This window comes from Ursus americanus, chromosome 20 (genome assembly GCF_024610735.1).
Source record: "Ursus americanus isolate L20-20 chromosome 20, mUrsAme1.1.p, whole genome shotgun sequence".
In the NCBI taxonomy this organism is placed as follows: Eukaryota; Metazoa; Chordata; class Mammalia; order Carnivora; family Ursidae; genus Ursus; species Ursus americanus.
Window position 1 is genome coordinate 47,571,567 of NC_142146.1, and position 13,013 is coordinate 47,584,579.

Here is a 13,013-nt window from a genome sequence, read left to right on the forward strand (position 1 = left end):
GGGCGGGGTCCCTCTCTCACCTTAGCGTTCTACTACTGCATCTTGAAATTCTTAATAATTTTGAACAAGGGATCCTGCATGTGCATTTGGTCCCACAAATTATGCAGCCTTTCTTGTCCCCAACCCTCATTCTCTAACACATTCAAATGTGCAGTTTCCCTCCTGAGTGCTAACCATTATTTTTTATTTTGTTTATATAGTTTATCCCTAATTACACAAGAACGAACAAAACTGTTTTTTATGAACATTATATAAATAGAATTATACAGTATGTACTTGGTTGTGTCTGGCTTTTTCCACTCAACATTTTGTGGGAAAGAATAATCACGTTGTAATTCATTCATTTTCTCAGTTACATTTGTGATGGGCTCTATCTACCAGATTACAGAGGATTGATTGGTACCAAGGGAAGAGCAAGACTGGGAGCAAAGGCACCAGCAAAGGAGAGGCTGGACTTACTGATAATTACAATGTGAGAGACTGGGACCTATAAATAATATCACAGGAAAATCTCTGCTCTCCAGAAACCAGTATTTCAGAACCCTCAGACTTTTAGAAGTATTGCTGGACAGGCCAAACTTATTCCCAAACAACAGCAACAACACCAAAACCCTGCTTTGGAGCAAAGAAGCGGGCCCTGAGCATCTAGCAACTGATGACAGTAAAGTTTGTTCAACAAACCAAATATTATCCCCAGCATGCCATGTTGGCCAAGAGAACAAAGTATTCTAATTGTATACATATATATGTGTGATATACACATTTTTATATTGCTCACACACACTTCTTATGGTGCAAATGAACTAAGGTATAGAAGTAGCATAGAGAAGAAATAAGAAAGTAATTTTTTAAAAGGAAAAGGAAAAATAGCAGAGATGACCTGAGGCTGTGCGGCAAAGTTGGTGGCGGCTGTGCTGGGATCCTGGCGTCCGTGATTAGAAATGAATGGGGCAGCACCAACGGATGAGGACAGGAGACAAAGCGAAGTTAAGACTGGACGACTCTGCGGAGTGGGGGGTGGGCACTTTAACCATGAATTCTTTATATCCATGATTGGGGCTGAGTGATATTAAAATCACCAGAAGTCTGGGGTGCCTGGGTGGCTCAGTCCCAAGCGTCTGCCTCTTGATTTCCGCTCCGGTGGTGATCTCAGAGTCAGGATATACGGCCCTGCCTCCGGCTCTGTGCTCAGCACAAAGTCGGCTTAGGATTCTCTCTCTCCCTCTCCGTCTGCCCCTCCCACCCGCCCCAGCGGCAAGCGCTTGCGCGCACATGCGCACACATATGCACACGCTCTAAATAAATAAAATCTTAAAAAAAATAAAATAACCAGAAGTTTTCTGGTAGAAGAAGGATCTATTTACAGCAATATTTTATTTAATTGGTAGCCCACTGAAGATATATCAGACACTACAGGTTAACATTCTGGGAGAGACATTCATTATTAAACACACATGACTTTTTTTTTTTTTTTTTTTTTTTTTTTAACACAAACGAGCTTAACTAACAAAACCATCCACAGAGCAGCAGAGTGCTAAGGCTACGCCACCGAGCCCGCTGAGTTCCACAACACGCATTCCACACTAGCACTAGGGAAAAGCAAAAGGCAGAATCATTTTTAAAAACTGTGCTAATCTAAAATAAAAAGGAGTCTGAAAAGGTTAAACATGTGAAAATGATTACAAACAAATAATATATGTCCAATTAATTTTTCCATGTCCTTATTAATGTTGCAGGAACTGCATTGAGCAGTTTCACTTATAGTACTGTATTATCCTCATAACCACTTTACAGCTGATGACACTGAGGTTTAAAGAAGTTCAATTAGTTACCTTTTGCTGTACAACAGATTACCCCCAAGTTTAACAACTTAAAATAAGGAATTTTTATTATCTCACGGTTTCTGAGGGTCAGGACTCTGGGAGCAGTTTAGCGGAATGGTTCTGGCTCAGGGTTCTTTCATGAAGCTGTAGTCCAGCTGTCGGCTGGGGTAGCAGTCATCTGAATGCTAGAGGATATTAACTTCCAAGTTTACTTTCTGGGTGACTGGCAGGCCTCAGTTACTCAGAGCAGTTGGAGTAAGGACCTCAGGTCCTAGTCACGGGCCTCTCCACAGGTTGCCTGGATGTCCTGAAGACAACGCAGCTGACTTCTTCTATATTGAGAAATTCAAAAGAGAGAGAGCCCAAGGCAGAAGCTGCAGTCTTTTATAACTTAATCTTAGAAGCAATACACCACCACTTGTATCATGGTCCATTGGTCATACAGTTCAACACTGAAACACTGTGGGAGGGGACTATTCAGGGGTATGAATGCCGGGAGGTGGGAACAGGGGGAGCCATCTTGGAGATTGGCTACCACAGAAGTTAAATAAGTCATCCAGTTTTACATCTAGGAAATGACTGAGCCAAAATTTAAAAGTATGCCTGTCAGACTAAAATTCCAATGCTCTTTCTACTTTATAGGAGTTGCCGGACACCAGGAATCTAAATTTTTCTTTAAGTTAATTTTTTTTTTTTTGCAGATTTTTGTATAAACCAAAGTTGGGCTACCCAAAACATTGTTATCATATACACAACCAGACTTGGAAACAAATAAGCATTTTTAAATGTGATTTTTCAATGAACAGATAAGGGGTTGTACTTATCTCTCACCCGATATTTATTGAACAGGCATGAAAAAAATGATGTGCAAATTCAATTGCCGGAAAAGTCCCAAGTTTCAAAAGAGTGGTCTGATGTTTGGTTGTAAACACTGTAGTCTGACTTACCCAACACCATTCTCTGTTTATTTGTCTCTTGTCTTCCTTCACTGTAAAAGGTGGAGAAGTTAAATGGGAACTTTCCCAGGCTCTTTGCAGCTACAAGAGCATTCAGTGCAGTACTGGCCAAGGAAATTTCACTGGAAGTCTCTTGGTGCTTTTGTTTCTTGGTGAAGCAGGTCCTCCTTGTGCATCCTTGGCCCCGCCCTCCCAGCCCCACCTTCTTCCTGCCGCGAAAGCAGACTTGATCTCTGGGTCTCATTTCTCTTCACTGAGCTAGCTATTGAACCACATCCAGAAGAACTCCAATTCCAGGCTTCTTGCTATGTGAGAAATAAACTTTTTATTTGTTTGGCTTCCCCATCCCTTAGTTGGGTTTCCAGTTAAGTGCAGCCATAAGTATTTCTAATTCTTTCAGTGTGAGGCAACTTCAGAAGATGTTAAAAATAAGATCGGCAAATCCTAAGGGAAAGAGGGGGTGTTAGAAAAGTTTTGTGGCTTGTTAAGAAAACTTATTTCTAAACAATTTGCCATGTAACCTAAATTCCTACATTATGCCAGCTGAGGGGTAAGACAACCACAATGATGTATCTTATAATTATTATTTTTCCTTAGATTCTAACAACAGTGTGGGAAGTTAATTTTTTGCAAATAGTGCTGGAAACTTCTAGGGGCGTCTCTCCTGCCCTTTCCCTGACCAGCCCTGACCAGCCTCCCTAACTGCTCTGTGGGTTGGACCATTCCCTTTGCTCCTGTGTCAGCTCATTATACTGAGGTCTTTGATGCAGCTGCCAATGCCCAAAGTGACTATTTTTCTGCTGCTATCCATTGAAGAGAGATGCGCGTCTGCAGAGATCCACCCCAGGACCCTCTGTAGTGGCTGCAGTTGCCAAAAACCGCAGGCCCCAGCATCAACTGCTGCAGAAGCTGTGGGCCGAATGCTGCCGGCGTCTCAGTGGTCTAGAGACTTTGCTTCTCTATTGCACTTTCTTTTCCTTCTGTTGGGGAGTCTCATCAGGGCAATCCCAAAGTGTCACCTGAGAGGTGAGCATTACATTGAACAGACACCTCTCTTTCTCTCTGATGAGTTCTGCTGTCCTTGCATCACATTTATGAGCCTCGACAATCTCTTCTCTTACTTCTCCGGTGGAACCTTGGTCCCTTACAAAAGCGTGCGTTCGCTGGCCTGGTTTACTATCCGGGACCTTCCTCCCGTGGCTTGCCCACATCTTAGAATGAAACCACCTTAGGCCCAAGCTGTAGTTCTTGAAACATAAAAGTCATATAAAGTTGGCCTAATTTAACTTGTAGCTTTATACACTAATAAAAGTGTATCTGAATTAAACAGAATAAAAATAGGCTGTTTAATATTTGGGAAATTACATGGCACAGTCCCAAAGCATCCTAGAGGTTACCTGTTGCTTACAGAGTACAAATAATGCTTGGAGAGTCAAAGAGAGTCTCACTTGTCCAACGCAACCTCTTCCCAGCATTTTAATTTACATTTAGTGAAGGATCTTCTCAGAACCATAGGCTTGCTGAGAATAACAAAACTATTCTGTTTTTACTCTGTGAATGTGATTTCTATCTTCCAGCCACCAAATATTAACTCCTGGGTCACCCTATAGAAAACGTGTTCCTCAAGATAGGAAATTTTACTACATATGAGGTTCAATGAGAAAGTAGATTTATCAGACAAGTAATTTTCAGAAATTTCCATTCCATTATTACAACGAATATACAATTTTAAATGTTGCTTATGCCTGGTATTCTATTCAAATCAAACACTGAGAACAGTTGAGAGAAAATTTCAGCCTAAAACCATGTCAGCAAAAGTATCTTTTTTTTTTTTCTTTTTCCTGATCAAGAATTTGCAGCTTTGAGACTAATTCAGTTCCCAAACACAGTAGGACACGTGGAAAGAGTGAGGGGCAGATTTCTTATAAGCCCCAGGGAAAACTTGGGGCAAAAGAGATGGAAGCCTGGGTGCAAAGTGACAAAGCAAGCACAAATGTGTTAACGATGCAGAAGTCACGGCGAGGCTTTGAATGGTGCTGACACATCAGAGGGCACTGTTGGCCACAAAGAGCAAGATCATCTCTGGAGAGGGACAAAACCATTTGGGAGAATGCAGCTGAAGCCCTTGATTCACTCGTGAATTGTGCAGACAGGCTGCTGTGTTTGCTGCCCAGAGGTCATGAACCTGAACAAGCTTCATCCCACCTTCTAGACAAACAGGCAAACAACCCCAAAGCAGGCTGTCCTCAGGGACTTTGTCAAGAAAGCAACTTTCTGGGCAACGTTAGCATATGAGAAACAAATACTCCCATCAAAACCCATTAAATAAAAGAGGAAAGTTCCTTGATAAGTAAGTACTTAAGACATTTGTCTTGACTTCTTATTTCTTGGCTAAAGAATGTGTGAAGTTCAAACAGCCACGAGAAAACTAGAACTAGTTTTCTACATTTTAAATAATTCTGTAATAAAAGACATAAAATATAAAACTATAAAATAAATATATAAATAAAAGACAACAAAAATAAAAAGCAATAAAATAGAAAACTATAAAAAAAAGTTAGGGGTTTTGGGGGGGCATCATTTGCTATTTTCACCCTATTCTTTCTACTTTTTTAATACATTCCAAATTTCTTACAGTAAACATATACTACTTATCTAATGAAAATAATATAACTCTTTTTCTTATTGTGACAGAACCCCCTACAAAAGTACAACATTTTCTAGACAAATATTCCACTACTCTAACTCATGTTCTCAAGTACTCAAGGTTTTATTTTAATTTAGCATGCAATAGAAAGAAAAACTCAAGAGACTACATAGGTAAGACAGTTTTATTGAGTTCATTTAATTTTTCATTAGTAATGAAATTTTTCATTACATAAGTCAGTAGTTTGTGTGTGTATTTTCATGAAGGCTGGCATATGGGAGATACATAGTTAATTTTATAATTATTTATTTGTATGTGTTGATACAAAGCCCTCAAGAATTTTAACAGAACCTGACCAGAAGAGTTATCAAGATCCTCCCTAAAAAAAAAAAAAAAAAAAGTCGAATTGGCATCTTCACAGATTCATGTAAACCAACTTTAGCAGCTTAGCAACTTCATGCTGTGAACCACACAGTCACTGTTAAAAACAGGTTCATTTCTACTCTGATTCCCAAGCCCACACCTGACCTCCCTTCTTTCAGCAGGTGCCTTGCCATTTCTGTTGATGGACAGAAGTTTGCTTGTAGCTTGAACTTTCTCAACGTCTCACCTTCTCAGCTCTAGTTCAGTTCTCTTGGCTTTTCTTGATTATTGGAGAGAAAGGATGTGTCTTCGGCATTCCCACTCGAGTCCTCAGACTCCTCCTCTGCCCTTTCCTCAGAAACTTCCATTCAGCAGACATCCTATTGCTTGGATTTCAATCTCTCTATCTCTACTGATGCCCTTTTTTCAAATGAAAAGCAATGTGATTTCAAATGAAATGGGACCATAAAAAATGAAACCTTAAAAATGCTCGAGGAAAACACTAGTTAAAATGTTTACCTAGATGTGGCAGCGGCTAAAACTACAAACATGATGGAATAAACCTCTACTTTCTATAAATGTAGAGGACAGGTACCATCTCACTGTTTGAAGGCCCAACCTCAGTGTCACAGAAGCTCAGCAGTCCCACTGTGTGAGCAAAGGCCAAGGGATGGTACCCTTGTTCATGCAACACACGTTGTGAACGGTTAAGCAGTCCTTACCTGGTAACTTTTACATTAGATTGTTTTCTAGAAATGTCTTTTCATGTTATGTGCAAAATTAAGTCGTCTTCAGAGAAAGGGTTTATCCATTGGGCGCTTTGGTATTTTTCTTCAAGACCACACTGATTTTGTGCTTCCACCCAAATTAGGGTAGGCTCTGCTCATCCTAAAAGTCATTTTTATGACTCAGAGAGACTGAAACATTAGTATACATTTTTCTAAGGATCCAGGAAGTGTTATGTCTCACCGAGGATTAATATAATCTTCTACTACAAGCGGAATTTGGAAAAGGAATAAAATGTGATTCATATATTCATCAATAAATACTGATGGAGGGCCTCCCATGTAGGCACTGTACTAGGTGTTATGAGGAACAGAGGTGGCTCCAAAGATAAGCCAGATATGGACTCTGCCCTCAAGGCATTCACACGGTGCTGGGTGACAAGACACAGACATGTAAATAATTATGGTACAGGATAGATAATGATTCATGCCATAAATGAGGCAAAGACATCTAACAGATTTTATAGGTGGAAGTGACCAACCTTAAAAATTTGTGCATCAGCAATTTCCTTACTTCATTTTGAGTCCCAAAGCCCTAGTGCAAATCTTTGTGGGAGACCATCTGCATGTAGTAAGAATTACTATTGAAGAATCCCTAGTAGAAAGTATTTAAACTATGGCATCTTTCTGGTACTCGCACCAAGATTCAATAATACCCATCCACATAACTACCTGAAGTCCTGAGGGTGGTATCTTCTAGATGGGGCTGTCGGGCTACCTGGGTCAAGGTAGTAATTGTCATGCATTTATGGGGCACTGCAGCTTTAAAAGCATGTTTCCATCCATTATCTGTTAATTATTATCCCTGAGGACAGGCTGGCACCATGCAAAGTATAGCCAGGACACCAGAGTTCTAATTCTGGTCAGTTCTCTCTGATGCAAAATGAGGGGTTTGGTCACTAGATTTTCTCCAAGATTCCTCATGAAGCTCGGTGGGTAAGGCAAATTTTATTATCACCATTTTATAGACCAGGAAACTAAAGTCAGGAGAGCCAAGGGACCTGCAAATAATAATTGATAACCAGTTCTTGAGATTAGATATGAGACCTGTAAGGAGAAATATTTTGTTCTATGTCATACTGAGAACCACTCCTGGTATTTGTGGGCAAGAGGACAAAGAGAGGCCCGCATAGCAGTAACCTAAGTATTTAAGTGATAAATCAAAATAAGGAACTGTTAACAAAATATGATTGATCCATCCTCCCACCCTGACAAATACCTCTTTGCAAGAACCTGGATGGCCCGGTGTGAATCATGAATTCCTGGGTTCTTCCAAGGAGGAGGGTGGAAAGGGGTCAGGAAGGGAAAGCTGATTCCAGAATTCTGACTCCCTGGAGCATGGTCTAGAATAGGTCTCAGGTTCCTTGACCCCGTGGGAGGGGGCATTACAAGAGGAGAACCACAGGGCAGGGGTCCCTCTTGCTTGGATTTAAGAGACAGTCTGATCACACTACCTGAAAACTGAACCTAAGAAAGAGCAAAATGCGGGAACTTTCTTGTGAGAAGGTAATATGGCTCAGTAGTTACAAACCAGGTTCTGCAGCTAAACACCTGGGCTGGGATCCTAGCTCGGCCACTCACTAGCTGTGAAATCGCGAACAAGTTACCCAACATCCCAGGACCTCAGTTTCTTCATCTTTAAAACAGATATAATTATTATGTGGGGTATACGAGACATGTAAAACGTTTGGCAGACATTAAATGCTGGGCAAATAAATATTGCGGGGGTTCTCTTCAGCTGCATTAGGTGAACGTGCCTCTGGGAGGTTTTTCTGGAGAATTATATAAGCATAGTTTTAGCCAGGCTCTCTGATAGTCAAGGTTAAACGGTTCTTTCCACGAAATAGTGGGGCCAGGGGCAGGGGTGGGCACCACCCACCCCATCCAAGGCGGTGGCTGCCGCCCACGTCCCGCCGGGTCGGGTGGCGGGGGACTTCACGCCGCAGCAGATTCTGAGCTACAGCCAGGAGATCGGGAAAGGTTAACTCGGAAACGTGGCCATGAGTCACGGCGGGACTAAGGAACTGAAACCAAACGTTAGCACACAGCCTGGTTCGTCTGTCTGATGCGCAAGGGGAGTGGGAAGTAGCATCGGATAAAAAAGGCAAGACTCGGAGCCCAGGTTGACGCAGCTCAGTCCCCTCCTACCCGCTTCACTTAAGGGCTCACGCAAGCTTCGCTGAGTCTTCTGACAGGTCTTGACATCTCTCCTCCGCGAGGAGGGAGGGAGACTCAGAGCAAGTCGAGACATCTTCCTCGCACCTCCCGTGAGTGCGAGCCCAGCCAAATTTGCAGATTGCCCGCCCAAAACGAAGACGTTTTATAAGGGCAAGCCTGGGCATCCCCCCACCCCTCCGGGTGACACGAACTCAAAGTGGCCCATTTCCACACCCTAGTCCCCCCACTTCCCTCCCTGCAAAACACTTGGAAACTTTGTTGTTGCTTGTGGACCAAGAATTGTAACTAGACCTTTCTGCTCCCTTTAAGGGACAGTCGTGACTGGGCACTGCGAAGTCAGACTCTCTCGAAAACACCAACAAAGAACTATATTTAGCTCTGAGCTCTCCGCCTAAATTCCTCTTATTTTTTCACTCTGAGCTTCAAAACGACTAGGTTGGGGAAGTGGGAGGAAGGGGGCGGGGGAGCAGCAGAGAAAGAACAGCTGTGCCTCCGCCTCTCAACTCAATCTCTATAAATAACCAATCATGAGCCGAGGCTACTTTTTAGCCAATGAAGCAATCCAAACTGGTAAAACCTTGGCGGTAGCCAATGAAACAACAGTTAGGGGTGTGAGATTTGCGCCCCGGAACCAATGGGCCCCGAGTCTGGGAGAGGTAATTTGAGCTGGAGTGTGGGTGTGTGGTGCAAAAGCTTCCTATTTCTAAGCCCGAAAACCTGTTCTGCCCACTGAGCATGCCCTGACTAGCGGCAGGCGCCGCCACGACTTTTGGATTGGGTTTGAGTCCGACCTCCGGGTTTCCGCCCCAGCCCAGTGGGGACGTGGGTGGGACCCGCCAAGTCTCAGCCGGAGAGCGCTCCGGTCTCGAGAGGCTACCCTTTCCCGGGTTGGGACAGTATTTGAAGCCCAGAGTTCCTGTTTTCTTTGTCCAGGAGATGAACTGCAGGAGGAGTGGCCAGAGAAAGCCGAGTAGTGTTTCCGTGGCGAAGGGTTTAGAAAAAGCTGCGCCGTGGGTGGGCAAAGATGCCCCACCCGCTACTCTCGCACTCAAATGCCCTTTGGGTCTCCGGCCCTGAGACGACGCACACTCGCTGGGGCCTCGGAGAGTGGAGTCCACGAGCTTTTGATAAGGGGAGTCGGCAAGAGCACAGCCCAACCCATTACGGGAGCGGGCCACCGCGCCCACACGCTTCTCGCAGAGCCACCGCCCTTATGCACGAACCCACCCTCCCACACCTTCATCGTCTCACCTGAGCTTTCCCAGCACCCCTCAAACACCTACACACTCCCACACATTTCTCATCCAGCTTCTGGACTAGAGCCTCTCGCAATCCGCTCCACTAGACTCAAATCCTTAGCCCCACCCTCAGCTCCTCCCCCGCCCGGCCCCCCGGAAAACCAGGAGCGGCGGACCGGGCGGGCGCGGCCGTCGGCGCACTGGGCATGCTCGCCGGGGCGGGGAGGGCCGGGCTGCGCGCGGCGAGTAGGAAGCCCTCGCCCCGCGGAGGCTGCGGGAGAGAGAGCGCGATGGGCCGCGGCGGTGGGCGCACGCTCTACGGGGACTCATGCCACGCGCGTCCCGGTCCGGCGCGCAATTAGCAGCCACCTCCGCAGCCCACCGCCACCACCTCCTCGCCCTCCAGGGCGGCCGCGGCGAAGAGCTGCAACCGTCGCCTCGCAGAGGCTGCCGGCATTGTCCTCCCGGTCCGCCGCCAAGGCTACCGCTGCCGCCGCGGGCTGCTGCGGGGCCCCGGACCCGCGCCCCAGAGACGCGCCGCCGCCTTCGCCGGCCGCCGTTTGGTGATTTCTGAGCCCTGCGCTCCCTAGCCACTCTCTCCTAGGTTTTTCCTGCAAGGCTGAGGAAGAGGAGAGGTCGTCCAGCCGCCAAGCCCAGGCTTTCTCCGGCGCGCAGCCCCGACGGGGCCGCGGCAGGCGCGGCGAGAGCGCCGACGGAGCCATGAGAGAGTACAAAGTGGTGGTGCTGGGCTCGGGCGGCGTGGGCAAGTCCGCGCTCACCGTGCAGTTCGTGACCGGCTCCTTCATCGAGAAGTACGACCCCACCATCGAGGACTTCTACCGCAAGGAGATTGAGGTGGACTCGTCGCCGTCGGTGCTGGAGATCCTGGACACGGCGGGCACCGAGCAGTTCGCGTCCATGCGGGACCTGTACATCAAGAACGGCCAGGGCTTCATCCTTGTCTATAGCCTCGTCAACCAGCAGAGCTTCCAGGACATCAAGCCCATGCGGGACCAGATCATCCGCGTGAAGCGGTACGAGCGTGTGCCCATGATCCTGGTGGGTAACAAGGTGGACCTGGAGGGCGAGCGAGAGGTCTCGTACGGCGAGGGCAAGGCCCTGGCCGAGGAGTGGAGCTGCCCCTTCATGGAGACGTCGGCCAAAAACAAAGCCTCGGTGGACGAGCTGTTCGCAGAGATTGTGCGGCAGATGAACTACGCGGCTCAGCCCAACGGCGACGAGGGCTGCTGCTCGGCCTGCGTGATCCTCTGAGGCGCCCGCGGCTGCCGCGCGCCGGCCGCGCTCTGCGCACAAAAGCCAAACGCACCCGACTCTCTAAATGTGATTTCTCTTCTTGCTTTGAGATTGGAGACGACTTTGCATTGGCCGGGGTGTCCCGGGAGCCCGGCTGGCCTCTGCGGCCGGCGTCCCCTGCCTCCACCCCGTGTCCGAAGGGGTGCCCCGTACTCACCATCCGAGACCCGGTGGAAATGTGGCTCTTGGAAGCATGTACGTTTCTCATTGATTTTGGTTGACGCATATTTCCCCGTTTAAATAGCCGTTAGGGCGCTGTATTGGCAGCTTGACACCGGCAAGCGAAAGTTTCAGCCTGGAAAAAAAAAAAAAAAATGGGGTGGGGAGGAAGAGTACGGGGAGAAGGTGGAAGAGGAGGGGGGAATTTTTTTGTTTGTTTTTTCCCCCAACAACCCTTTTCTAGTTCCAAGTTTTAAATACATGGAAGGAAGTCCGGGAGAACCAAATGAAGGAGCAGGAGGAAGGGAAGAAACTTTTGTTTTTTCCTTGTTTTCCAGGAGTAGCTGGAAATTAAGATCGGGTTCCTTTTCTGCCAGCTTGGAAGGGCAACCCTGTGACTGATTGTGATTCTAAGGATGTCTATGCAAAGTTGGATTCTTGTTACAGTGTATCCAATCTGAAGTATGCACATCTGAACTGGGACTGTAAACACTGATGCCAATACAGTGTGGGGTGCCAGAAAGTGTCTGCTGATATTTGTGGAAAAAAAATCTATTTTGTTTACCTACTGTATCAAAGGGGAGTCTGGGGGAGAACGGTAGTATTTTTTTTTTAATCAGCTGTGAAAAAAATGTTACAGATCTGCACATTTTTGTGTGTACTATTGTGTGTGTGTGTGTGTTGTTTTTTTTTTTTTTTTTAAGTTTAGCCTTTTGTTCTTTTTGGTTGGCAGTGACAGGTTTTGATGACTAGCTCTTTAAAATACAGTACAAAGACTTCAAAAATGTGATTCAGGGCCCCCAGCACCCCTGTGTCTGCAGAGTGCCTTCAAAACTCAGCTGTTCCAGCCGGTGCCAACCTGTGAACTTCCCACCATATCCCAGAATCTGCTATTCCCCAGACCACTTCCTAGTTTCCTTTCTGTAATCTTCCTGAAGGAGCCAGGACAATAGGGCCTGTTGTTTGGTGAATTTCTTTATTATTTCCAGCCTTTAAAATGTAATTTCCATGTCTTGCAATGGGTTGGTTTTTTTCCCTTTCTTTCTTATTTTGCTTCATTTTGTTCAAATGTTCAGGTATTTAGCTCCCCTTTTATATTATTTTTTTAAAAAATTTTGGTTATCTGTTCTAGGGTGTTCCTCCAGAAGCAAAGAGCAAAATTTTACTGTTGTGATGTACCAAGAGAATTCTAACTAATTGTAATTTTTAATTCCAGACACGCGTTTAATCATTGTCTCTTCATTTTAAGACTTTTAATACAAATGTCATTTTTAAAGAAACAAACCCAAAACTATTGTTTGTGTTTCTGTGTTTCATATTCAGTGATTTAAGATAGTACCCTGGCTGAGGTGGATAGGGGCAGATGCATGATGCCCCGAACAGAAATACCTCAGTGACAAGTTGGGTGACATTACTTCCAACTCCTTAAATATGGAAGAAAAATCATAAAGGTCTAGGAAGCCCTGGGGGGTATGGCCATTATCAGGTGACTACAAGATAAGCTGGATATTGAATCTGTTGTGCTGACAGGGAGTAGTTTAGCTCACTGT

General features: G+C 45.6%; 1 protein-coding gene across 1 annotated transcript; it reads left to right on the top strand.

The window, feature by feature from the left end:
* The first annotated feature begins 10,253 nt into the window (after window positions 1-10,253).
* RAP2B (RAP2B, member of RAS oncogene family) lies at window positions 10,254-12,757 on the top strand. The gene has a single exon (XM_045812289.2). The coding sequence runs from the start codon at window positions 10,711-10,713 to the stop codon at window positions 11,260-11,262; it is 552 nt and encodes a 183-aa protein (XP_045668245.1). The 5' UTR covers window positions 10,254-10,710; the 3' UTR covers window positions 11,263-12,757.
* Window positions 12,758-13,013: the final 256 nt, after the last annotated feature.